The sequence below is a fragment of the Corythoichthys intestinalis genome, chromosome 7 (assembly GCF_030265065.1).
Source record: "Corythoichthys intestinalis isolate RoL2023-P3 chromosome 7, ASM3026506v1, whole genome shotgun sequence".
Taxonomy (NCBI): domain Eukaryota; kingdom Metazoa; phylum Chordata; class Actinopteri; order Syngnathiformes; family Syngnathidae; genus Corythoichthys; species Corythoichthys intestinalis.
The window spans coordinates 54,280,373-54,308,298 of record NC_080401.1 but is presented as its reverse complement, the minus strand read 5'-3'; the positions used below and the strand labels follow the sequence as shown (position 1 = coordinate 54,308,298).

At 37.9% G+C, this 27,926-nt stretch overlaps 3 protein-coding genes across 7 annotated transcripts in view; 2 read left to right on the top strand and 1 right to left on the bottom strand.

The window, feature by feature from the left end:
* The window catches only part of sh3rf1 (SH3 domain containing ring finger 1), a 121,085-nt gene extending 117,617 nt beyond the window's left edge, over positions 1–3,468 (top strand). The window contains exon 12 of the mRNA XM_057841886.1: positions 125–3,468. Coding sequence (XP_057697869.1) covers positions 125–293 — 169 coding nt within the window. The 3' untranslated portion in view covers positions 294–3,468. The remainder of the gene's footprint in view (positions 1–124) is intronic.
* A 156-nt stretch (positions 3,469–3,624) lies between these two features.
* Positions 3,625–27,414, top strand: LOC130919307 (uncharacterized). 2 transcript variants are annotated; one of them, XR_009063938.1, is made up of 8 exons: positions 3,625–9,243; positions 11,132–11,253; positions 11,327–11,453; positions 14,368–14,452; positions 14,525–14,743; positions 16,535–16,667; positions 17,973–18,264; positions 22,991–27,414. XR_009063938.1 is itself a non-coding variant. In XM_057841889.1 (7 exons), the coding sequence occupies exons 1-7, from the start codon at positions 9,131–9,133 to the stop codon at positions 18,203–18,205; spliced, it is 1,032 nt and encodes a 343-aa protein (XP_057697872.1). In that variant the 5' UTR covers positions 3,625–9,130; the 3' UTR covers positions 18,206–20,056. The 2 variants fall into 2 exon arrangements, 1 of the variants encoding a protein (XP_057697872.1); XM_057841889.1 differs by lacking the exon at positions 22,991–27,414 and having other exon boundaries at positions 17,973–20,056.
* The window catches only part of palld (palladin, cytoskeletal associated protein), a 144,886-nt gene continuing 136,912 nt past the window's right edge, over positions 19,953–27,926 (bottom strand). For 3 of the 4 annotated variants that reach the window (XM_057841882.1, XM_057841883.1, XM_057841884.1), the window contains exons 19-21: positions 26,812–27,019; positions 23,018–23,380; positions 19,953–21,003 (exon numbers count right to left, since the gene is read on the bottom strand). In XM_057841882.1, the coding sequence (XP_057697865.1) occupies positions 20,843–21,003; positions 23,018–23,380; positions 26,812–27,019 (732 nt within the window). In that variant the 3' untranslated portion in view covers positions 19,953–20,842. The remainder of the gene's footprint in view (positions 21,004–23,017; positions 23,381–26,811; positions 27,020–27,926) is intronic. The other variant, XM_057841885.1, reaches the window with a different exon arrangement.

The window sequence follows — 27,926 nt, the reverse complement described above, 5'->3', positions numbered from 1 at the left end:
ACTGTAACTATGCAAAAAACTGAGTAGTGGACTAATTGAAAAAATAATCTTTGATTAGTTGGCTACAAAAATAATTGTGTGTGGCTGTCCTGCACACGCCTGATATTTGCTCCTTGTACTTCAGGTACCGCGTGGTGGTGTCGTATCCACCGCAGAGCGAGGCGGAGCTAGAGCTGAAGGAGGGTGACGTGGTGTTCGTGCACCGTAAACGCGAGGACGGCTGGTTCAAAGGCACGCTGCAGCGCAACGGCCGCACAGGACTCTTCCCCGGCAGCTTCGTGGACAGCATCTAAGACGATCCCCACCCCTTACAGGAGCACACACTACTACTTTTTTTTTATTTATAGCTGTCAAGTGTGCCTTGTACTTTTCTTCACTTTATTGTACATAAGGACACAAAGATGATTTAGTCATGGACAAACAAAATTCCTGAATAGAGATATACTACTTTTTTTTTTGTCGGGTTGTTTTTAACTTATTTCAACAAAGACTTTCTTTTCGGGTAGTTCAAAGGGTTGTACTGGCATGTGTTCTTGGTTGGTGGCCATTTTGGAACAGATGGGCAACCTTTAGGGCATACAAGTGCATCTCAATGAATTATAGTATGTCGGATTAATGCATTTATTTTTGCAAATGGCGAAAATCCACATGCAGCTGATCCCGCCCATTCGTAACTCATTGGCTGCCATGGACTGCGATAGATGTCAATGGCTCTGAAACATGATCATGCGATTAGCTTTTGTCTGAAGTTACAAAAACTGTTTAATGATGATTAATCTATGTATACGTGAATCACAATTCATTGAGATTAATTGCAGAAAATGTCAATTTCGTCTTCCTGATTTCTTTAAAATGACAAAAACTAATCATGTGAATGTATAAGTGATCATTCGCTGTCAACCTCTCCCAGTCAAAATACAGTAGATTGGACATCTATTGCTCTCAGTGGCACTGAAACATGATCATGCAGAAAAAACCACTTGAAGTAACAAAAAGTTTAATCAGATGAATCCATGAATTAATCACGATCAGGGACGGACTGGGGGGGTGGCCTGTGAGTCATTGAAAGACCTCATGGACAGTGTTGGAAGCCATCCAGCCAGCAAAAGGCTGAGTGAGAAGTCCACTTCTAATACTCATTAAGCTTGGCCAGAATTTATTCAGAACTGTGGCTTTACAGTACCACAAAAATGAGAACTGTAACCTGATTAAAGTATGGATGTAGGACTTAATATTCAAATTTTCAAAATTTTGGTACAGTAAAAATGCATAGTTTTGAGTATGGGAGTAGTCAGAGAGGTCTACTCCTGATATTCACCAACCTTGGCCTGAACTTATTCAGAACTGTGGATTTACAGTACCACAAAAATGAGAACTGTAACCTGATTAAAGTATGGATGTAGGACTTTATATTCAAATTTTCAAAATTTTGGTACAGTAAAAATGCATAGTTTTGAGTATGGGTATAGTCAGAGAGGTCTACAACCAATATTCAACAACCTTGGCCAGAAGTTATATAGAACTTTGGATTTACAGTACTACAAAAATGAGAACTGTAAATTGATCGAAGTATGCATGCAGGACTTTTTATTCAAATTTTCTGAATTTTGGTACAGTAAAAATGCATAGTTTTGAGTATGGGAGTAGTCAGAGATGTCTACTACTAATATTCACTCACCTTGGCCAGAATTTATTCAGAACTGTGGATTTACAGTACCACAAAAATGGGAACTGTAACAAAGTATCAAAGTATGCATGTAGGACTTTTAATTCAAATGCATGGTTTTGAGTATGAGAGTAGTCAGAGAGGTCCACTACTAATATTCACCATCCTTGGCCAGTACATTTTCAGATTTGTGCATTTACAGTACCACAAAAATGAGAACTGTAACCTGATTAAAGTATGGATGGAGGACTTTTTATTCAAATTTTCTAAATTTTGGTACAGTAAAAATGCATAGTTTTGAGTATGGGAGTAGTCAGAGAGGTCCACTACTAATATTCACCAACCTTGGCCAGTACATTTTCAGATTTGTGCATTTACAGTACCACAAAAATAAGAACTGTAACCTGATCAAAGTATGCAAGTAGGACTTTTAATTCAAATTTTCTAAATTTTGGTACTGTAAAAATCCATAGTTTTGAGTATGGAAGTAGTCACAGAGGTCTACTACTAATATTCACTAACCTTGGCCAGAATTAATTTAGAGCTGTGGATTTACAGTACCACAAAAAAAAAAAAACTGCAAAATGATCAAAGTATGCATGTAGGACTTTTAATTCAAATTTTCTAAATTTTGGTACAGTAAAAATGCATAGTTTTGAGTATGGGAGTAGTCATAGAGGTCTACTACTGATATTCACCAACCTTGGTCAGAACTTATTCAGAACTGTGGATTTACGGTACCACAAAAATGGGAACTGTAATAAAGTATCAAAGTATGCATGTAGGACTTTTAATTCAAATGCATGGTTTTGAGTATGAGAGTAGTCAGAGAGGTCCACTACTAATATTCACCATCCTTGGCCAATACATTTTCAGATTTGTGCATTTACAGTTCCACAAAAATAAGAACTGCAACCTGATCAAAGTATGGAAGTAGGACTTTTAAATCGAATTTTCAAAATTTTGGTACTGTAAAAATCCATAGTTTTGAGTATGGACGTAGTCACAGAGGTCTACTACTAACATTCACTAACCTTGGCCAGAATTAATTTAGAGCTGTGGATTTACAGTACCACCAAAAAAAAAAACTGCAACATGATCAAAGTATGCATGTAGGACTTTTAATTCAAATGTTCTAAAATTTGGTATTGTAAAAATAGCACAGTTTTGAGTATGGGAGTAGTCGGAGAGGTCTACTATTATTATCCACTAACCTTGGCCAAAATTTATTCAGAACTGTGGATTTACAGTACCACAAAAATCAGAACTGTGGCCTGATCAAAGTTCACATGGAGGACTTTTATTTCATTTTCCCTAATATTGGTACAGTAAAAATGCATAGTTTTAAGAATGGGAGTAGTCTGAGAGGTCCACTACTAATAGTCACCATCTTTATCGAGTACGTAATTCAGATTTATACATTTACAGTGCAACAGAAATGAGAACTGTAACCTACCATCGACTAAAATGACCTGTTGCTCAGGGGAATCGCATAACATTGTGCTGACGTGCCAGCGCGCGTAACACACGTAGATGGAGCGGTTTTAAGACCAGGCGACTTTATTTCATTTTTAAATGATGACAATGGTGGCGTTATCTAGTTTAGTGTTTTTGAAGCAACACTAGGTAACTTTTCAACCTTTATAAAATATTTTCATAATATTTGTGATAATTAGGGTTGTTCCGATCATGTTTTTTTGCTCCCGATCCGATCCCGATCGTTTTAGTTTGAGTATCTGCCGATCCCGATATTTCCCGATCCGATTGTTTTTTTTTGTTTTTTTTTTTTGCTCCCGATTCAATTCCAATCATTCCCGATAATTTTTCACGATCATATACATTTTGGCAATGCATTAAGAAAAAAAATGAATAAAACTCGGCCGAATATATACATTCAACATACAGTACATAAGTACTGTATTTGTTTATTATGACAATAAATCAAGATGGCATTTACATTATTAACATTCTTTCTGTGAGAGGGATCCACGGATAGAAAGACTTGTAATTCTTAAAGGATAAATGTGACCTTGTATATTGTGACTAAATATTGCCATCTAGTGTTTTTGTTGAGCTTTCAGTAAATGATACTGAAGGCAATGCCCAAATGCATGATGGGAAGTGCCACCATGACTGTGCGTAGTGGCACCAATTGATATATCTTCTCTGCGTTGGGACATAACATAGGGTGTTAAGAAAAAGATCGGCTAATACCGTTCTTCCCCACATTGATTCTCACGATATTTCTTATTATTGAGAGAGGGATTGTAAGGCTTAAGCCAATTAAAAAAAGGCTCCAAAGACTGCCAAAATCCACTCTACTCATTTTACGCTGCCTTTTAGCTCTATATATAGGTAAAACGGCGCCATTATAAATTGAACGTAACAATGCGTGAGTGGGTCATGCAGTGCATGCGTTAATTGCGTCAAATATTTTAACGTGATTCATTTTTAAAAAATTAATTACCGCCGTTAACGCGATAAATCTGATAGCCCTACTTTAAGCCAAAACTAAAGACTCTGGATGAGTTTAAGACATTTTGTCTGTAACGTTAAATACAATTAGAAAACAATTTAATTAAAAAATATATATATATATTAAACAAAGGCATGTCCGATATTATTTTGCCACTTCCGATACTTTGAAAATGACGTGATCGAACCCGATCGATCGGGATGCCGATCATCTTTAGTTATAATATGTTGACTGAAAACTACTTGATGACAACTTGATGATTTTACGACACTGCGGGTGTGCGCTGGTCTTCCTTAAGGCAAAACACTACCGCTTTTGTCCACCCGCGTCGCTATAATCGACCAAAACTGAAAAGTTACATAGTGTTGCTTTAAGAGTTGGGAACACCGCAAGCACACGGAGGTCAACTGCCTTGCTGCTCGCTGCATTTACCGTAATGCTTGGATTACGTAGGTACGCTAATTTTGGGGTCCCCTCATTTGACCACTGGACCACCGGGGTAATCCCCGGTATTCCCATAAACTAGTCCGCCCTTGATCACAATTGAGATTCATTGCAGAAAATTACAAAAACAAATCTAATCTGATTAATCTATTGCTAGATTAATCCATTGATAGAATTAAGATTAGTTGGGGAAAAGGTATATTTCTTCCTGGCTCCTTAGTCTGAAGTTACAAAAAAAGTCTGATTAATCAAGTGATAGCTTAATCCCGACTGATTTAGATTAATTGCGGAAAATGTGCATTTCTTCTTCCTGATCCTTTCTGTAATTAGCGTCTATCGCCCCCCAATGGCAGCCAATGAGTTAAATGCAACTTTAAGTGCCACAAAATATCAGTAAAGTACCCAAATCGTTGCCTGGAACTAAAAGACCACAAGATGGCGTTAAAAGCACACTTTTGTTTGTGGTGAACTACTCAATTCAATGCCAGGAAGCCACTTTAAATTTTCAAAACTTTGTGATTTATCGGGAAACAAAAGCAAACTAAATTCATTTAAGTGTCCTCCAGCTTCTCCGGAAACGACTCACTTACCTTGAGTCTTGATTTGGACGAGCTGCGCTGCTAATTAAACGCACCCTGAGCTCTGCTTCAACAGAGACACTTAATATTTCAGAGTCCTTTTTTTCCTTAAAATAAAAACAAAAAAAAACATTGTGTCGATAAAACGCTGCTCCTCGACTCTTGTCGTAACCTCACAACTCCGTAATGTGACGGCACAACTAAGCACGTTTGCCTGGATTTTGTGAACTTGCTGGAAGTTTTTCTAATATATATACTAGTATATCAAGAGAGAAAGCAAATAATTTCATTTGATCCGTTTTTGTATACCTTAAGATTTCTCTTGTGATCCGAGATTTTTTTTTTTTCTATTATTGTTTTGGGTGGAACAAACAACACTGAGCAATTAGCATTAGCGTTATTCTTTGAATTAGATGTCTACTTTTTTCTGAATTTACATATTTGCAGATTTAAAAGTGAACGATCCCTCGTTTTTGGGGTTTTTTTTGTTTTGTTTTTTTTGCTATTATTTAAATTTTTCTTAATACAGCCTTTTTTCAAAGATTGATGGTAACAATCTAAAATGGCTCCTGATGGGGGAATATTTTAGTGTAACGGTACCACTGTTTACTATCAACTTTATCGACAGCAATGTTCAAATGGCACAAGCTGATATTTTTGCTGATTTCATCCTCGCATGAAAAACAATACAAAAAAACACTGTTTTGAGCCTCCAAGCAGCTTTTAACAAAGGATTACCGTATTTTTCGGACTATAAGTCGCACCTGAGTAAAAGTCACACCAGCCATAAAATGCCCAACGAAGAGGAAAAAATATATATAAGTCGCACAGGAGTACAAGTCGCATTTTGGGGGGAAATTTACTCGATGAAATCCAACACATAGAACAGATGTCATCTTGAAAGGCAATTTAAACTAAAAATACAATAGGGAACAACATGCTGAATAAGTGTACAGTATGATAATGTTACATGATGCACGAACAACGAAATCCGAATGTGGCCGATATGTTAACGTAACATAGCTATTAAGAGTTATTCAGATAACTATAGCATAAAGAACATGCTAACAAGTTTACCAAACCATCAGTGTCACTCCAAAACACCGAAATAACCTGTGAAATGATATAAAAAAGAGTATAAGAGTATAAGTCGCACCCCCAGCTAAACTATGAAAAAAAAAAAAACTGCAATTTATAGTCCAAAAAATACGGTATTGGCTATAAATACGGATTTATGCTCAAATATTATAAGGTGGGAGGGATGGTGATATATTGTTCATATACTAGAATCATGTTTAAATATTTTGATTTTCAAAAAACATTACTAGAGGATTTTTAATTTAAGGGAAAAAAGACTATTTTGTTAATATTACAGCCCTTTCTTTGTTGCTGTAATATAATCTAAATATTTCTGATGTAAAATGATAGTTTTTGGAAGTGTCACAAGTTTGAAATGCTATTTTATTGTTGTTGTTTTTTTTGTCCCCTCAAAAATGAAACATTCTTTTACTTTTATTCCATTCTCTTTCAGCATTAACCCTTTATAGAGCACTCATTTAACTTATTGGCTGCCATTGACGGTGTCTAGTGTCGTCAATAACACTGAAACATGATCATATTTTATGCTGTTTTCCCCCTAAAGTTCAAATTTATTTATTGATTAATCACGATTAATTAGGATTCCTTGCAGAACATGTGTATGCCTTGTTTTATTTGTTGTCTAAAGTTACAAAAACATGTCTAATTAGATTAATATATTGATGGACTAATCTATTTGTAGACTAATTTATTGTTATACAAATCTTAACTGACATGATAACTGCAGAAAATGTGCAGAAAGTGTGTTTTCGCTTCCTGATTTTTGAAGCTACAAAAATCCAATCTGAGCAGATTAATCTATTATCAGATTAATCCCAGTTGAGATTTATTATGTGAAATGTGAGTAGCAGCGTCAAGGCACTGAAAAATGACCAGCCACAGTCAGTGTTCCCAGTTTAAATGGATTGGACGTCCAGCCCTGTCAATGGCACTGAAACTCTATTTATAGATTAATCAGGATTAATTATGATTCCTTGGCGGACATGTGTATTCCTTTTCCCTGATTCTATTTTTGTCTAAAGTTACAAAAACATGTCTCAAAAATGTATCTATTGATGGATAACTAGATTAAAAAATTAGTCTATTGATAGATTAATCACAATTGAGATTAACTAAAAACAATGTGAATTTCAGCTTCTTAAATTTTGTCTAAAGTCACAAAAATAAAATCTGAACAGAATTATGTATTATATCAGTCGCAGTTGAGATCAATTATGAAATATGTGAACAGCGCTGTCAATGGCACTGAAACATGATCATGCTATAAAAAAATTTTTTTTAAATCTGAAAATGAATCAGATTAATCCAATTACAGATTAATCACGATTAATTCAGATTCTTTCCAGAACATGTGTATTCCTTTTTCCTGGTTTTTATTTTTGTCTAGGTTATACAAATATGTCTAATCAGATAAATCTATTGAAAGATGGATTAATCTATTCAAAGATTAAGCACAATTTAGATTAATTGAAGACTGTGCATTTCCGCTACTTGACTCCTTTAATGTAAAAAAAAAAAAAAAAAAAAAAAATCTGAACAGATTAATCTATTGATAGATCTAGATTAATTAATAGATCTGTCTACTGATAGATGAATCACAATTGAGATTTAGTGAAGACCTTCCTGACTCCTTTATAGTTTCAAAAATGAAATCTGAACAGATTAATTATTGATAGATCAATGGATTAATCTGTTGATAGATTAATACCAATTGAGATTAATTGACGACTGTGCAGTTCCGCTTCCTGACTCTTTTAAAGTTTCAAAGATCAAATCTGAGCAGATTAATCTATTATTGAATGTACAGATTAATCTATTGGTAGATTAATCACAATTTCGATTCATTTAAGCCTGTGCCTTTCCACTTCCTGACTACTATAAAGTTTCAAAAATCAAATCTGAAGAGATGAATCTATTTAATTTATCTATCGATAGATTAATCACAATTGAGATGAAATGAAGACTGCATTTCCGCTTCCTGACTCCTTTGAAGTTTCAAAAATCAAATCTGAACCGATTAATCTATTGATTGATTAATCACAATTGAGATTAATTGAAGACAGTGCATTTCCGCTTCTTTACTCCTTTGAAGTTTCAAAAAGCAAATCTGAACAGATTAATTTATTGATAGATTAATAGATTAATCTATTGATAGATGAATCACAATTGAGATTAACTGAAGAAAATGTGCATTTCCGCTTCCTGACTCCTTTAAAGTTTCAAAAATCAAATCTGAACAGATTAACCTATTGATAGATTAATCGCGATTGAGATTAATTCCAGAAAATGTGAATGAATGGTACTGAAAAATGACCATCCAAAGCCAGTGCCCCAGTTTAAATGGACTGGACGTCCTTCGATACTTGCTCTATAAAGGGTTAATTCCTAAATTTTTTTTTGTTTGTTTCACCGCCATGTTTTCATTTTAACACATTCAATCTTAATCAGTTTGTCCAAAAACATGAATGAGACCTGCTCAGTACTTGATCCATTTTTGTTCTAATCGTTTGTTGGCGTCTTCAATTCAACTGTTTGAAAGTCAAATCAACCCTATGTTTGATGTAATGTGAAATTCTGAACTATTTGAGGGACTAGCATATTTTCAAAAAGCTGTTTAACAATAAAAGATCTTCATCATGTTTTGAACACGCGGTCCTCTGTTGTCCGAATTGCCAAAACGAATGTTCAAATGGTTGAAAACAATGAGGTGAGTATGTTTCTCTTCTCTTTATTGCTTGAAGCTTTGATGTTGGTCATAAAGCATATGTCCCGTGTGAGAGTGACATTTTGTCTTGACGCAGGAGGCCGCATGGAAAGCAAGTAAGTAGTAAGCCTTCTTGGCGTTGCGGTTCTTTTGGTGCGGGAAGCATGGAGAGCAGCACAGACAAAACCAGGAAAAACCTCAGGAAACGTCTGGATCAGCTGGGCTACAGACTTTATCTTGGAATAGACTCTGTACCGCTGGTGGCTAAACTCTTCAGGTAAAACATTTGCTCTTAACTCTTTATTAACCCCGTCAAGACCTAGCGTCCATGTACGTGGACATTACATTTTGGGTCATGTAGGCTAGCATTTGGTATGGCGGAAAACACTCAGGTGACTTGAAGTTCCGCTCTGAGACCCCCAATTTGGCCAAATTTCAAAATTGTCCTATATGCATGTGTGATACATCATTGGAAATCTTAAAATCTCAATTTTCTGGGGGAAGAAAATTTTTGAACAGCATGGCATTTAAAAAATAAATAAATAAAATTAAACAGCAAAACCCTATGGCAGCATATAGACGTATTGTTCTCTCACACAACAGTTCTTTTGGCTTAAAATACAGCAGTTTATTTTAAAGAGGGGTGCAAGAGCAAAAACTGCTTTTTCAGTCTTGTCTGTGTTTTCTGCCGTATACAAGTGAGGTCTATAGGGGTGTGATAATATACAGTGGTACATTGACATTAGAACGCATCAACAGGATTTTTTCGACATCCGACTTCAAATCTGACTCATCATTGTTCGAAATGGCGCCATTTACGGCCCACAAGACCCCAGTAAAGGTCAAGGGAAAGTATAGTAATTATCTTTTCGTTGTGCTCGCTAATTTCCAAGAGCTGGAGTACTTACTAATTAATTATAGATTCTATAAAAGACACTCACATACCTAATGCAGATATTTGATCTGAGTGTATTTATTTCAGAGAAATGTTAGCCAAATTGTTGCATAGTTGCAATTGGCTAATTTGCATAGCAAAAGTTCGCTAGCTTAAATGCTATATAATGCTGTTTTTTACAACAATTGGGGGTAAGGGAACTATCAGCCAAAATTTTCTACTTGTCATTTACAATATCTCTTGAATGCAAGTTAGCCAAATTGTTGCATAGTTGCAATTGGCTAATTTGCATAGCAAAAGTTCGCTAGTTTAAATGCTATATAATGCTGTTTTTTTTTACAACATTTGGGGGTAAGGGAAGTGTCAGCCAGAATTTTCTACTTGTCATTTACAATATCTCTCGAATGCAAGTTACCCAAATTGTTGCATTGGTGCAATTGGCTAATTTGCATAGCAAAAGTTCGCTAGCTTAAATGCTATATAATGGTATTTTTTTAAACAATTGGGGGAAAGGGAACTGTCAGCCAGAATTTTCTACTTGTCATTTACAATATCTCTTGAATCAATACCCTCAGATCAAATTACTGCATCAAGTTTGTGAGTGTCTTTTATTAAATTTATAGATTAGCCAATTGCAACAATTTGGCTAACTTTTTCATACCACTGTACAAACCAGGTCCTGGAACCAATTAAATGCATATGTCGAGGTACCACTGTATTGAAAAGGTGATATGTCACGATACATGGTAGCCAAGAAGGTTATCGATATGCTTTCACCAAGAACCGATACATCTTATAAAAAGTTGTCACTTTTTTTTTTCTTTTTAGAGGTTGATAGCTAAAATTTTCATTAGAATAGTGTCTACGTTAGCGCTAGACATCCAATTAATTTTGAATGGATTGGACGTCCCACGCCGTCAATGGAACTGGAACCAGAGCACTCACAGCCGGTGTCTTGTGGTCATTTTCAGGGCAATTCCTATTCATTTTAGGGTATTTACAGGTCATTTTCTGTTGATTTTGAGTCACTTCCTATTCATTTGGGGAAATTTTGGCATCACATCCTTTTTCATAACTCAAATTCAACAGGAAGTGACCTGTTAATGCCCCAAAATCAATAGGAAATTACGTGAAATGCCCCAAAATTCATTCATTGCCTGGCATTGGATACCAGCGAATGAACGAATGTACATTGGGTGTGTAGACTTCCACTCGTCTTCTAAATCACTCAATTCAGTCTTTTCGTTTTGTTTGTTTGTTTGCTTTGCAGCGATCTGGTCCACACCACAGTTAGCCTCCGCAATGCTAAACTGTCGGCAGAGAAGCAGGACGTCCCGTCCAAACCGCCGTGCAGCACCTGGCTGGGCGCTGGTGACCATTTTCAAAGTCAAGGTGAGATGTTAAACGCTTGCATTCTACAAACTAGCTCACTAGGTTAAATTGAACTAAAAGGTGATGTGTTTAGTTTCAGGTGGGAAGAAGCCGAGTGTTGTTTTGATCGACCAATCCACGCAAACGGATGAAGAAAGACGGCCTTCACCTCGTCAGGAGGAGGTTGATGAGGGGGAGCAGGAGGAGGATTTATCTGAAAGGTTTGTTGTTCGTCAACAGTCAATCTTGTGCAGAAATTTCTGAGTACAATGGAAAGCTGTTATTGTCAGTGTACAGTGTACAATGAGATTTAAAGCTTCGCCATAATGTGCACCACATGAAACGGCAAAAGTACAATAAGGATTAAAACACAAAATTTTGAGCAAATTTCGAGGTGGTATGTTAGTTTTGTTAGTGTTTTGGTAAAATTGTTGCACGTTTTGTCCCTATATCACTTTGGTGATTACTATTTTGTTTAGAGGTGCAAAAAATAATCGATTAATCGGCAACGAATCGATTAGCAAATTATTCGGCAACTCTTTTGATCACCAATTTATCGTTTAGGACCTTCTTCATTTTAAACTTGTCTAAATTCTTGAAATTATAACCACATCTTCAATCCTTGGTTCTTATTTAGTAGTTGTTGTCGCTTTTGAAAGCTTTGGTTTGAAAAAAATTACATATATCCATCTTGCGTCATTTGTCGTCAGGTGTTTTTGGGGGGGGCTAAGCAAAGCAAATGAAAGGTGCTAGTCACATGATCTGTTTGAGAAATAATTTTGACCCATTATTATTATTTTTTTAAAATTATTTTGTTCATTTTATTCATTTTTGTTGTTGGTTTTATGGCTTTACAACTTTTATAGACAACATTTTATCGGCAAAGTCTTAATTTTAAATTTGTATATTGGATTGAATTATATGCAATGGCATTTTAGGCCACCAGGGAGGGCTATACCCCCTCTGCCCTCCCATCATCTCCACATTAGAGGTTAGATTTTGTGCCCGAACCCGACCCGAATGTCGGGTCGGGTCGGGCCCACATTTTAAGCATTCACGTTCGGGTCAGTTCGGGTCGGGCCGCCATGCCGGACTAATAAATTATCTGAAAAAAAAAAAAAAAAAAAAAAAAAAAAAAAAATGGAGAGCAGGCTCTCTGTATTGCGCTTTTGCTTGTGCGTGTGCACGAACGCCGTGGCGTCGGCCGCTCTTTATTCTTGTCCTCTCGCTGTACCGTTTGCGCACGGCCGAGGCGCCGCCCTCATTTTCATTTCCTTGTCAGAGAGGCGCGTCCATGTGAGAACAATATCCCACACACTCAGAAATATGTTTAACAAACTTTCCCAGCGTTATTTCGTTGTGTGAATGCTTTGATAATTCTCAAAAAAATATGTAGATTATTTAAACATTAAGAAAACTTGCGTTTTTTTCTGCCAACTCGAAGAAATGAAAATAAATTGCTGCTGCTGCGTTTTTTCCGCGTCACTCAAAAAAAAAAAAAAAAAAAAAAAAAAAATCGGGTTTTTCGGGCTCAGGCCTGCAAATCTAGTTAAGTGGTCGAGCTCGGGCCGGGTCGGGCCTCAATACCAGCGGGCCGTGTCGGGTCGGGCTGGATTTTTTAGGCCCGAACTAGGCTCTACTCCACATATGATTATAACATACTTCTCAGTTGTAAATATTATCCGATTTTTTATTTTTGTTAAAGTAGGACATGACCAAAGATCTGCTTTTACTTTGGAAAACAACAATTCACATGTTTGCCAATCTTACAGTCGAAACTAGCTTGCAACAACTAATCGACTCATAAATTAGTTGCCAACAAATTTGATAATCAATACAGATTTAGATTACAGTTAGGTCAGGAAGCTGTAATAAAATATAATTCTTAAAGGAAATAGTCATCCATTTTGTCTTCATTGTTACTTACAACATGCCTAAAACTACAAGATAAATTGGGAAAAAAAGTGATATTGATCCAATTAATCATGTAATTATTCGTCCGATTAATCGATTATGAAAATAATTGTTAGTTGCAGGGGTAATTTTGTTTGCTGCTTTTTTGTCCTGCCAGGATAGATCAGTTTTTAAAATTAATTAATTTATTTTTTAATGATTGATTGATTTTTTTGTATTTTTGGCAGCTTTTTATCTTGTTTTTTGTTGTTGTTGTTGTAATTTTAGCAGTTTTTTTTTTTTTTTTTGTCTTTGTCTTTTTTGGGGGGTTTTGGCCCAATTTTTTTGGGCCATTTTATTTATTGCTATTTTTCATGCTCAAATTTTGTCCGTTTTCCTGCTTAATTTTTTGCCATTTTCATTTCTTCTGAAATGTCTATTTTTTCAAAGACAAATGTTTTGTCAGTTTTGTTTTTTTGTGACGTCTATGGGTCAGCTTTTTATCAAGGTTTTTTTGTTTGTTTGTTTTTTGTTTTTTTAATCCAATTTTTATCCATATTTTGGCCCGTTAGCAGTATTTGGTCAAATTTTATTGTCATTCTTTCGTTTTAAATTAAAAAAAAAAAAAAAAAAAAAAAATTTACATTTTTGTGTTTGGCATGTTTTATGTTTATATGTTGTATTTTTGGAATGTTTTTTGTTTGTTTGTTTGTTTGTTTGTTTGTTTTATCAAACATTTTGTCAAATTTTGTGCCATAATTTATTTCACATGTTTGACTTTCTTTCTACATTTTTTTTTCCAGACTTAAAAAAATGTTTTTCAGGGTCAGATTTTATTTTATCTGTATGTTTTTTTGTGTTTTTTTTTCTTCTAAATTGTTTTTAACATTTTGGCCAGCTGATGGTTTCAGTCAAATTTTCTGCACATTCTTTCAGATTGTTGTCATTTTGTTATTCATTTTTTCAGTATTTTAAACTTGTATTTGTCATTTTTTAATCTAGTCTTGATTTTTTTTTTTAGTTTTTTTGGGAGGGGCGGAATATTTTGTAGGTTTTTGTCACAAATGTTACCTGTATTATTTTTTTTTGGTGAGTTTTTCTCTGAAACTAACTATGCTTCTGTTAACATGAACCCCTTGGCATTCCACAAAGATCCTAAAACTTAATGTGATAGGTTTGTTTTTGGTGAACAGTTGTGGTGTGTCAATTTTGATCATGTGCGTCAATTTTCGTGATTGGCAGGGTCGTCGAATTGCAGGAAGAATTACTGCGTGTCCAATCGGATCTGGTCGACTCACACGGGCGGCTGGAAGCATCCGACGTTGAAGTAAGTGGACAGTGAGGGGTGACGGGACGGGACAGGAAGCCACGGTGACCTCACTGTCGATTTGTGCGGCAGCTGTCGGAGTTGCGCGAGGCCAAGCGGACGCTCGAACGTTCGCTGGCCAGCAAGGAAGAAGCGCTGTCCAGCAAGGACGACGCTCTGGCCCAGATGGTGGCATTGAAGGAGCACGTCTTCAACATGGCCTATAGGAAGTTGTCGGCCTCCAAGGAGGTCATTCTCGGACAGCAGGAAATCATCCGGGACTTGGAGGTCAACCTTCGGAAAATAAAAGCGGTTAGATTTCAAACATTTTGGATTTTTGGGTTTCCGTTTGTGCTGTGCAATATGGGGCGAGGGGAAAATCCATCATGATGTTGATATGCCATGATATAATAAGTTTTTAATGATTCGGTAAAAAATAAGACAACAATTATGACAGCTTTCCCCTTACTTTGTTTTCAAATTGACATCAAACTGACCTGCCACTAATGGTAAATGTATCAAGTAGTGCTGCAACCTAAAACTACACTGTGTAAACCTAGCAGAACCTTTTTACTCAAATTTAAAGATCTCTAATTCTGTACTAATACTTGAGACTAGTGGTTGAGTTTCTAGACTGCTGTATATTAAATCAAATTGAATAATCCCAGAATTAACAAACTACTTTACACAGTCAAAACTGTTAAATAATCCCCCAAAATTTACAAGTTTTACTTGCAGGTTTTTACTAAATTGTGTCAATTTTTATGCCCAAACAAGCTACAGATCTACATAAATATACTACTTTCGTTCAGAACACTTGGACATAAAGGTTACCGTCTCCAGTAATTCTTGCTGAGCTACTGGAGAAGCCGTTAACAGATTTTGATGCCATTTCTCCCCTTATTTAAATAGGTGTAAAGTGGTGTGTACACCACAAGAGGGTGGTGACAATGTCGCTGAATGTGCCCAAGTGTTGAAAGGTTTTAAAAAATGACATTTAATGCGTCTCAGAGGAAGAAATCTAATGTCCTCAAATGAGTATGCAGGGTCTCGGGAGGTTAAGTTAGCAAAATATCTATAACCCTTTCATTTTTTCTGAACGATTTTATGACATTTGATAGGATGAGGTCTCGAACGTGGATCTAAGTTGCCAATTGTGGCACAAACTTTTTTTTCAGCACAAAAGAGCACAAACTAAATCAGTCAATAATAATGAATACAAATTGATTAGCGACATTGTTACAAAGACAATGTGCCAAACAATTCGACTGAAAAAAACAAAAATAGAACAAAAATGACAGTGTCATTGGGACAGTCAGAGGGACAGTTTTTATTCTTGCTGCAGGCAGTATTAGCTCCTTTGCAATGGCGTGGGGTTATTTTGCACCGTGCATGCTAACAGCGCTCGCTGGTTTACTGATGTAACACTTAACAAAGCAGGATGATTGTTTGCAATATTCGGCACGTTTTCGCTGTAAAACAATCAAGTGGCTTATCAATGTGAATGAAGTTTAATGTCCTTAAGTGACGTCTTAATTGATTTGACTTCCCCCTTTCCGCTGCAAACATTTTTGGATGCAGTAAACAGACTGGTCTTTACTCGTCTCCTAGTCAAAGCGAAACACTACATTCGCTTCATCATATATCCTCTTCTAGCACTTCATATCTCGAGTCTTCTTTGCTGTGTGCTCTTCTTTGGTTAAAAAAGACATCCTGCACACACTCTGAAAATGAGAGCGTTACTGCCACCCACTGAGTGGTTGTGCATTTAAACTTTGTTCTAGTAAGGCAAAAAAGTATGTTTCCCCGAGGTCACATGCGCCACCCCCGGCATGGGGCACGCCCCACTATTTGAGAGGTACTGATGCATAGGAATGTCAATTTCATGCAATGACATTTTTTAAGGCCACTGAGAAGGTCATTCCCCGCCTCGCCTCGCCTTAATCTCTGCGTATGACGCCATCTGCTGGCCAAAATGTCTATTGCAGGAATCGGGCTCTGGCGTTAATGGCGTTAAAGGTTTCATATTGTTTTCTTGATATACAGTATGTCGTCATATCGTACAGCAGAGTTTACGCTGTGTTGCTTGCGTTGTGTTTTCAGGAGGTTAGCGGGCGGAGTCCTATTCAGAAGCAACTGGCTGAGGCAAAAGGACGCAACCACAAACTGCAGGGATTGGTCTCCATCTTGGAGGGAAAGAGTACACGAGAAGAACTGGACGACGTGCTGGATATTGGTAAGCTCATCGGTCAGGAAATCATTATAGGATATTCTACAATACAGCTAAACAGAAAAACTATAACTATTTTCATCATTGTGCTGTGAATGGCGTACCGCAAGCAATACGTCACTTCGGCTCATTAATATTCATGACATTAGCTACTGTTGCTGAGTAGGGACAAGCCACCCTTTGTCCCTAATAGGAAATGAATGGAAATCGTGTACGAAGGAGATGTTAACAGAGCTAAACCTACCAATTCTCTCCGAAAATGATGTGCCTGGTGCCAAATTCACTGGCAAAGATGTGGAAGAACATAAAAATGTTCAGTTATAGAGATGGCTTGAGTGTCGAAGGCTGAAAAAGACGAAAAAAAACGAGCCGACCTAAGCATAGCCTTAGCTTTTTTTATCGACGCGACTGACAATGACATTCTCCCGTTTCAACAAGCTATCCTTTACCATCAGCCCTGTCTTTCTTATATATCCTCTGGTTGTCCTACGTCTCTTACCGTTCTTGGGGGTAATTTAGTTAGCTTTATGTAGCGATTGCAAATGCTACTCAGTGACAGCCAACGAACACTTTAAATTTTTTCATTGATAACAAATCTTAATTCTATAATTTATTTACACTTCCCCCTTACTAAAGTTGTTTTTTTATATAACAGAAACGGTAACAGTGGCAGTCAGATACCATTGTAATTCTTTTCCTGTCATTCATTGTCAGACAGAAGCAGTACGGCACAACAATGTTTACTGCATATGAAATGTGAATGGATTCACCGAGCTGGTGTTAAAGTCCGCACAAGTTGATTCGGTCTTCACATTTTTTCCTCCCGAGTTTTTGGTTTCCGGAAACGTATGAAGAAAACATCCTTCATATGTCGTAATGTTTAGAATCGTTTCTACAAGTTTCAAAAAAGCAATGCGTGATCGGCATGTTCGTTTTGATGATGATGATGATGAAACTTCTTTATTTCGAGCATGCACACACAAAAGGAACAAAAACATATAATTCAACAAAACAATTGCACTCGAAAGGGAGTGGGAAGAAGATTTTTGAAAGATTACCGGAGAAAAGTAGCACAAATTACGTTGTTTCTATGCGAGGGCGGGTCTATAATGTCCCACTTCAGCTTTACTTCCGCTTTACGATGCGACGTCACGGTCTAAAAATAGCATGCGTGCGGTACGCCATTGGAATAAGCATCACTTTTTGTAGTTTTATCACGACACAAGTAATAAATTATGAACTTTTTGTTTGTCTTTTTTCTGTGTGACGATATTACAAACTCATGAAAATTCACGACCTCCTGTGGTTCAGATCGAGATGTGCAACTCCATGCGGACCAGATGCGGGCCAAAGGCGGCGGCGGTGATTGCGGTTCATCCTTCATCAAAAGCCGAGAGGAGGACCGCCTCTGCTACCGGCGCGAGGCACAGCGCTACAAAAGCATCCTCGGAGGCCGCGCCCTCAACGCCGTCAACCTCAGTCCATCGCAGGCAAGGAGGGCCAAGTTTGTGCTAGCCGCCACTTTTCGGGGCGACGCCAGATGAAACTCACGCATGTTTGCTTACCTCCAGCACCAGCACTTTATGTAGAATTATGTTTTGGGGTGAGTTTTTTTTTGTTGTTGATATATTTATGAACGTTTTTAAGTTGGACTGTTCTGAACTTTGTTGGGACACTTAATATGTTTGACCATTGTCAGGTGTTTGACCGAATTTTGGCCAGCTCTTTTTCAAAATAAGACTTTCACCAGATGTGGGTAGTAACGCATTACATTTACTCCGTTACATTTACTTGAGTAACTTTTTGAGAGAAATGTACTTCTCCTACTTCATATACAGTGCCTTGCAAAAGTATTCGGCCCCCTTGAATCTTGCAACCTTTCGCCACATTTCAGGCTTCAAACATAAAGATATGAAATTTAATTTTTTTGTCAAGAATCAACAAGTGGAACAGCATTTACTGGATAATTTAAACTTTTTTAACAAATAAAAAACTGAAAAGTGGGGCGTGCAATATTATTCGGCCCCTTTACTTTCAGTGCAGCAAACTCACTCCAGAAGTTCAGTGAGGATCTCTGAATGATCCAATGTTGTCCTAAATGACCGATGATGATAAATAGAATCCACATGTGTGTAATCAGGTCTCCGTATAAATGCACCTGCTCTGTGATAGTCTCAGGGTTCTGTTTAAAGTGCAGAGAGCATTATGAAAACCAAGGAACACACCAGGCAGGTCCGAGATACTGTTGTGGAGAAGTTTAAAGCCGAATTTGGATACAAAAAGATTTCCCAAGCTTTAAACATCTCAAGGAGCACTGTGCAAGCCATCATATTGAAATGGAAGGAGCATCAGAACACTGCAAATCTACCAAGACCCGGCCGTCCTTCCAAACTTTCTTCTCAAACAAGGAGAAAACTGATCAGAGATGCAGCCAAGAGGCCCATGATCACCCTGGATGAACTGCAGAGATCTACAGCTGAGGTGGGAGTCTGTCCATAGGACAACAATCAGTCGTACACTGCACAAATCTGGCCTTTATGGAAGAGTGGCAAGAAGAAAGCCATTTCTCAAAGATATCCATAAAAAGTCTCGTTTAAAGTTTGCCACAAGCCACCTGGGAGACACACCAAACATGTGGAAGAAGGTGCTCTGGTCAGATGAAACCAAAATTGAACTTTTTGGCCACAATGCAAAACGATATGTTTGGCGTAAAAGCAACACAGCTCATCACCCTGAACACACCATCCCCACTGTCAGACATGGTGGTGGCAGCATCATGGTTTGGGCCTGCTTTTCTTCAGCAGGGACAAGGAAGATGGTTAAAATTGACGGGAAGATGGATGCAGCCAAATACAGGAACATTCTGGAAGAAAACCTGTTGGTTTCTGCACAAGACCTGAGACTGGGACGGAGATTTATCTTCCAACAGGACAATGATCCAAAACATAAAGCCAAATCTACAATGGAATGGTTAAAAAATAAACGTATCCAGGTGTTAGAATGGCCAAGTCAAAGTCCAGACCTGAATTCAATGGAGAATCTGTGGAAAGAGCTGAAGACTGCTGTTCATAAACACACTCCATCCAACCTCACTGAGCTCGAGCTGTTTTGCAAGGAAGAATGGGCAAGAATGTCAGTCTCTCGATGTGCAAAACTGATAGAAACATACCCCAAGCGACTTGCAGCTGTAATTGGAGCAAAAGGTGGCGCTACAAAGTATTAACGCAAGGGGGGCGAATAATATTGCACGCCCCACTTTTCAGTTTTTTATTTGTTAAAAAAGTTGAAATTATCCAATAAATTTTGTTCCACTTCACGATTGTGTCCCACTTGTTGCTGATTCTTGACAAAAAATTAAAATTTTATATCTTTATGTTTGAAGCCTGAAATGTGGCGAAAGGTTGCAAGGTTCAAGGGGGCCGAATACTTTTGCAAGGCACTGTACACTTAGTCATATTTCCCTGTCTATGCTTTCCATATCTCCAGTGCTCTTTGCTGTATGCTAGTTTGGTTCAAAAATACTGCGCACACGCTGAAAATGAGAGCGGCACTGCCACCCACAGAGTGGATGTGCAATTACACTTTATTCTAGTACGGCAAAAAAAAAGCATGTTCCCCCGAGGTCACACGCGCCACCCCTGGCATCGCTCTGCGCCCCACTATTTGCGAAGTGCCGGGTTAACAAAACAAAATGTTCATTCGCCGCCAACCCTCCCACTTCAAATGGATTGGCTCCAACAACTTCCAACGTGTTGGTTTTTGTACAGAGAAAGCATTCGTCTCATCATACGAGTCTTTATTTGCGATGTTGATGAAGTAAAATGACACGTGCACACGCTTGATGATGAATTACTACAATAATATGAAGTTGACGATGATGCTGCTTTGGCACACGCGAGTGTCTACCGATCACATGCAAAAAGAGAAAAAAAAAACGTGTGGTTGTGATATAGACTGATGATATAACTTAAAATGTCGGTTATGGAAATAGTCTTTTTTTTTTTTTCAATAGAAAAATAAACTGGATAATTTGTGACAGCGAGAAGCGTTGGCGTCTTAAGAGAGACGACAAAAGCGATCCGTCTTTGCACAACCAGAACCGAAACACGACTCGCTCGTTCCGCTATTTCTTCACATCTTTCACTTTCCAGTCACTTTAAGGAGGAGGGAAATAACACCCCCTACAGGTCGTCGCTTTCCACCAGCGATCCGGGAGGGAGGGGGCTGGAGTCGGGGAAGAAAGCCGCCTTGACATCCAGGCCGCGCTCGGTCAGGGCGGCGTAGCGGCTGCTCGAAGGACGCAGCGTCTTGGGCTTCCACGCGCTGGGCTGCTGCCACGCCGCTAAATTCGACAGAAAAAAATCGTTTCAATTAGGGTTGTTCCGATCATGTTTTTTGCTCCCGATCCGATCCCGATCGTTTTAGTTTGAGTATCTGCCGATCCCGATATTTCCCGATCCGGTTGCTTTTTTTGCTCCCGATTCAATTCCAATCATTCCCGATCAGATAGATTTTGGTAATGCATTAAGAAAAAAAATGAATAAAACTCGGACGAATATATACATTCAATATAGAGTACATAAGTACTGTATTTGTTTATTATGACAATTAATCCTCAAGATGGCATTTACATTATTAACATTCTTTCTGTGAGAGGGATCCACGGCTAGAAAGACTTGTGACTTTGTATATTGTGACTAAATATTGCCATCTAGTGTATTTGTTGAGCTTTCAGTAAATGATACTGAAAGCCATGCCCAAATGCATGATGGGAAGTGGAACCATGACTGTGCGTAGTGCTACCAATTGATATATCTTCTCTGCGTTGGGAAATAACATTAGGTGTTAAGAAAGATCAATTGCTACCTTACTTCCCCACATTGCTTCCCACGATATTTCTAATCGTAGGGAGAGGGATTGTAAGGCTTTAGCCAATTAAAATAAGGCTCCTAAGGCTGCCAAAATTCACTCTACTCATTTTACGCTGCCTATTAGCTCTCTATATAGGCAAAACAGCGCCATTACAGATGGAGCGCGACAATGCGTGAGTGGGTCATGCAGCGCATGCATTAATTGCGTTAAATATTTTAACGTGATACATTTTTTTAAAAATTAATTACTGCCGTTATTGGGATAAATTTGATAACCCTACCTTAAGCCTAAACTAAAGACTCTGGATAAGTGTAACATATTATGTCTGTAACGTTAAATACAATTAGAAAACAATTTAATTAAAAAATATTAGGCCTGTCAAAATTATCGCGCTAATGCGCGGTAATTAATTTTTTTAATTAAGCACGTTAAAATATTTGACGCAATTAACGGACATGTCCCGCTCAGAAAGTATTCTGCCTTTTGGTAAGTTTTACAGCAAGGCTTTTTGTGCTGTCCAATAACGAACTCTTGTGGTCGCTTTGCGACATGGTTTATTGTTTTCAGTCCAGTTCAATATGGCTGCACGACGTCTCGGGCTGATAATGTTGTGCTTATATGATCCTTGGACAAGATTTGTCCGTAAGTATGGTTGTTGTAAAGAATGTACATATTATGTTAGTATGCGAATTGTTATATTTTCTGTATGAGACGCTTTTTGTTTATGTTTAGTGAACCTGTATAGCGTGCTAAGCTAACGTTGTTGCTAATGCAATGCTTGTGCACTTTTTTTTGTAGTTTTACGACGGTCTAAAGAGGACAATGGTTTGAGGCCATTTTATTAATAAATCAGATGAAAAAGGAAGAAGTCTGATTATTAAGGCGTCGTTCACTAGCTGTCAAGCTTTGGAAAAAGTAGACGCTTCGGAGTGAGGACAGCATAGACAGATTTAAATGACAGTAGAGTGAAATGCCCACTACAGTCCTTATGTACCGTATGCTGAATGTATATATCCATCTTGTGTCTTATCTTTCCATTCCAACAATTTATTTTACAGAATATACAGTGGGGAGAACAAGTATTTGATACACTGCCAATGGGAAAACCCATTGGCAGTGTATCAAATACTTGTTCTCCCCACTGTCTATATATAATTTACAGAAAAATATGGCATATTTTATAGATGGTTTGAATTGCGATTAATTGTGATTAATTAATTTTTAAGCTGTAATTAACTCGATTAAAAATTTTAATCGTTTGACAGCCCTAATATATATATGTATATATATATATATATATATATATATATGTATATATATATATATATATATATATATATTTAAAAAAAAGGCATGGCCAATATTTTATTGCCGATTCCGATACTTTGAAAATGACGTGATTGGACTCGATCGATCGGGACATCTCTAGTTTCAATAATCTTTCTTTTTATTCGCAGAAACTTGAGTAAAGTTTGGGCAATTACCGTGAACGTCGAGGCGCGCGGTGGTGGACACGATGCCGGCGTCGTTTTTGGCAGACACGGTGTACCAGCCGGCGTCGTCCTTGCAGGCCGGCTGGATGATCATGCACAGGTAGCCGCGGTTGTCCTGGTGCATGCTGGAATAGGATGAAACGCCAGTCAGTAAGCGGCGCCAGAACGACGATCGGCGTGCGACCCACCTGATTCTGTCAGTGTTGTGAGTAAGCGACTCGTTCTCACGCTTCCAGAAGATTTGCGGGTATGGGACGCCGCTGACGCGGCACTCCAGACGCACGGGGTGGCCCTCCGACACGCTCGTGTTCTGGAGCTTCTCCGTGAACGACGGCGCCTTGTGTAGCTCTTTGGCTGTGTGCGCACAAAAAAAGAGAAAAACATTAGCGCTTAAAAGCTACGACGGAGTATTTGTACAAGTCATAATATTCCCTGATTAAAGTTATAAGGTTATAATACGACGCGAAAGAAGTTGCAATGTTACGTGGAAAAAGTAGTAAAAAGTAGTAGTATTTCAAGACAAAGTCCGAACGTTACGAGGTGTAAGTTGTAATATTAAGAGAAAAGGTTGAAGTTGTAATACATAATTTAACGTAATATTACGTGATTAACGTTGTATTCCAATTCACTCTGAATGATTTCCAACCGAAGTGACCCCGAAATGCACCTGAGTCAACAGAAAGTGACCCACTATCAACAGGAAGTGACCCTGGAATGCCTCAAAACCAACTGGAAGTGACCCAAAATGTACAGGAAGTGAACCCGAAATACCCCCAAATCAACAGGAAGTAACCCAATATTAACAGAGACCCTGAAATGCTTAAAATCTACAGGAGGTGACCCCAAAATGCCCCCAAATCAATAGAAACTGCACCAATATGACTACAGGAAGTGATCCTGGAATGCCTCAAAATGTACAGGAAGTGAACCTATAGGAAGTGACCCTGGAATTCCTCAAAACCAACAGGAAGTGACCCTAAATGCTCCCAAATCAATAGGATGTGACCCAATACCTACAGGAAGTGACCCTAGAATGCTTTAATACTAATCGGAAGAGACCGTGAAAGCCCTAAAATCAACAGGAAGTGACCCGATATCTACAGGAAGTGACCCAGAAATGCGTCCAACTCAGCAGGAAGTGACTTGTTGTACATGAAGTTATCCTGTAATGCCCCCAAATCAATAAGAAGTGACCCAAAATGTACAGGAAGTGATCCTGATATGCCCTAAGATCAACAGGAAGTGACCCGATATTTACAGAAAGTGACCCTGGAATGCCTCAAAACTGACTGGAAGTGAATCAAAATGTACAGAAGGTGAACCTGAAATACCCCCATATCAAAAGGAAGTGAGCCCAAAATGCCGCAAAATCAATAGGAAGTGACCCAATACCTACAGGAAGTGACCCAGGAATGCCTTAATACCGATAGGAAGTGACCATGAAAGCCCTAAAATCAACAGGAAGTGACCCTGAAATGCGTCCAACTCAGCAGGAAGTGACTCGTTGTACAGGAGGTTATCCTGTAATTCCCCCAAAGCAATAAGAAGTGACCCAAAATGTACAGGAAGTGACCCTGAAATGCCCTAAGATCAACAGGAAGTGAACCGATATTTACAGAAAGTGACCCTGGAATGCCTCAAAACCGAATGGAAGTGACTCAAAATATACAGAAGGTGAACCTGAAATACCCCCAAATCAAAAGGAAGTGACCCAATACCTACAGGAAGTGACCTTTCAATGCCTCAAAATCAGTAGGAAGTGGCCCTGAAATGCCCCAAAACCTATTGGAAGTGACTCAAAATGTACAGAAGGTGAATCTGAAATTACCCCCAAATGAACAGGAAGTGACTCAATATCTACAGGAAGTGACATTGGAATGCCTCAAAATCAACAAAAAGTGACCCAATATGTACAGGGACAGTCGCCAAAACGACCCCAAATCAATAGGAAGTGACCCAATATGAACAAAAAGTGACCCCAAAATGTCCTCAAATCAATACGAAGTGACCCAACATGAACAGAAAGTGACCCTATGTCTCCAGAAAGTGAGCCTTGAAAGCCTCAAAATCAACAGGAAGTGACCCTGAAATGCCTAAAAATGAACAGAAAATAAACTTTAAATTGCTCAAAATCAATAGGAAGTGACCCAATATGAACAGGAAGTGACCCCGAAGTGCCCCCAGTTCATTTCAAATTTATTTGCATAGCCCTAAATCACAACAAGGTTGTGTCAAAGGGCTTTGCAGAGGCAATATGGTACACATAGGAAGTGACCCTTGAATGCCTCAAAATCAACAGGAAGTGACCCCGAAATGCCCCCAAATGAATAGGAAGTGTCCCAATATGTACAGGAAGTGACCCTGAAATGCCCCCCAATCAACAGGAAGTGACCCAAAAATGCCCCCAAATCAATAGGAAGTCACCCAATATTAACAGGAAGTGACCCTAAAAATGCCCGCATATCAATAGGAAGTGACCCAATATGAACAGAAAGTGACCCCAAAATGCCCCCAAATCAATAGGAAGTGATCCAATATGAACAGGAAATGACCCTTGAATACCTCAAAATCAACAGGAAGTGACCCTGAAAGGCCCCCAAACAACAGGAAGTGACCCAATATGTACAGGAAGTGACTCCAAAATGCCCCCAAATCAATAGGAAGTGATCCAATATGAACAGGAAGTGACCCTTAAAACACCCGCAAATCAACAGGAAGTGACCCAATATGAACAGGAAGTGACCCTAAAAATGCCCGCAAATCAATAGGAAGTGACCCAATATGAACAGAAACTGACCCCAAAATGCCCTAAGATCGATAGGAAGTGACCCAATATCTCCAGAAAGTGAGCCTTGAGTGCCTAAAATGTACATGAAGTGACCCAATATGAACAGGAAGTGACCCAATATCTCCAGAAAGTGAGCCTTGAATGCCTAAAATGTACAAAAAGTGACACAATATGAACAGGAAGTGACACTTAAATACCTCAAAATCAACAGAAAATAACCCTGACATACCTCAAAATCAACAGGAAGTAACCCTGAAATGCCCCCAAATTAACAGGAAGTGACCCAATATTTACAGGAAGTGACCCCAAAATGCCCGCAAATCAATAGGAAGTGAGCCAATATGAACAGGAAGTGACCCCAAAAATCCCTTAAGATCGATAGAAAGTGACCCAATATCTCCAGAAAGTGAGCCTTGAATGCCTAAAATGTACAGGAAGTGACCCAATATTAACAGGAAGTGACCCCAAAACGCCCCCAAATAAATAGGAAGTGATCCAATATGAACAGGAAATGACCCTTAAATACCTCAAAATCAACAGAAAATAACCCTGAAATACCTCAAAATCAACAGGAAGTGACCCTGAAATGCCCCCAAATTAACAGGAAGTGACCCAATATTTATAGGAAGTGACCCCAAAATGCCCCCAAATCAATAGGAAGTGATCCAATATGAACAGGAAGTGACCCTAAAAACACCCGCAAATCAATAGGAATTGATATGAACAGAAAGTGACCCCAAAATGACCTAAGATCGATAGGAAGTGACCCAATATGAACAGGAAGTGACCCAATACCTCCAGAAAGTGAGCCTTGAATGCCTAAAATCAACAGGAAGTGACCGAATATGTACAGGAAGTGACCCCAAAACGCCCCAAATCAATAGGAAGTGACCCAATATGAACAGGAGAGTGACCCTTGAATGCCCCAAAATCAACAGAAAATAACCCTGAAATACCTCAAAATCAACAGGAAGTGGGAATTTTTGTGTTTGTTCACCTGCGACGATGAGCTCCAGGTTAAAGGAGTTCTGTCCGGCGCGGTTGCTGGCGATGCACGTGTAGACGCCGGCGTCGCGCGCGCTGACCGGTTCGATGATGAGCGAGTGCACGCCGTTCTCGCGCACCAACATCTTGTGGGCCGAGTCGGGCCGCACCGTCTGCCCGTTCAGCTGCCACACCAAGTCGGGCGTCGGCAGACCGCTCACCTGTCGCACACGTCGCGGTCTTGTTAGTCATTAAAAAAGCAAACCGTTATTTTGGTGATGAGTCAACTCATCGGCTCAATTATATACTGCAAATATATATTTATGCACTGAAAAAAGTTCAAGCATGAATACTCATGGAAATACAAGTATGTCAGTGATTCATTGTTTACCAAAATATATAATAAACCTGTTTTTATTCATCAGAAGAATACACAGTTTCATTGTCCCCCCCCCACCCTCTTTTTTCTGCAATAAAAATAATATAGAATTTTTTTCTTTAAAGTTGAGAAAATACTAATAAGTTGAAAAATTAAAATAATTTTTATTCAAAAGTTTAAAAAAAATAAAGGAATATAAGTTGAAAATTAAAATAAATGATAAAAAACAAATAATTCTTAAAGAAATACATCATATTAATACTGTTTTTCAGTTGATAAATAAAAATAAAATTGATAGTTTTTTCCAGTTGTTTTTTAATTTGAAAATAAATATTTTAAACTTTAAAACTTTTTTAATTAAAAATGCAAAAAAAAAAATTATATATGTATATATTTTTTTTTAAAGCCTTTTAAAGGAATAAATAAAAACCTTAAAAATAATGTTATTTTACATTTAAGAAATACAAAAATTAACAAAATAATCATTTCAAAAAATAATAATTTAAAAAATGCAAATAAAAAGTAAAAGTTTGAAAGGGATGAGTAAGAAATTTTTTAAAAATTATATTTACGAATAAAAAATAAAATTTAAATATTCAAAAAATTCAAATTGATGTTTGTTTCCAGTTTTGTTTTTTAAAATTAAAAAATATAAAAATTAGAACATTTGTTACTTTACATTTAAAATGAAAAATTATATCTTAAGAATAATAATTTAAACAACAAATTAAGAAATATTTTTTACTCTT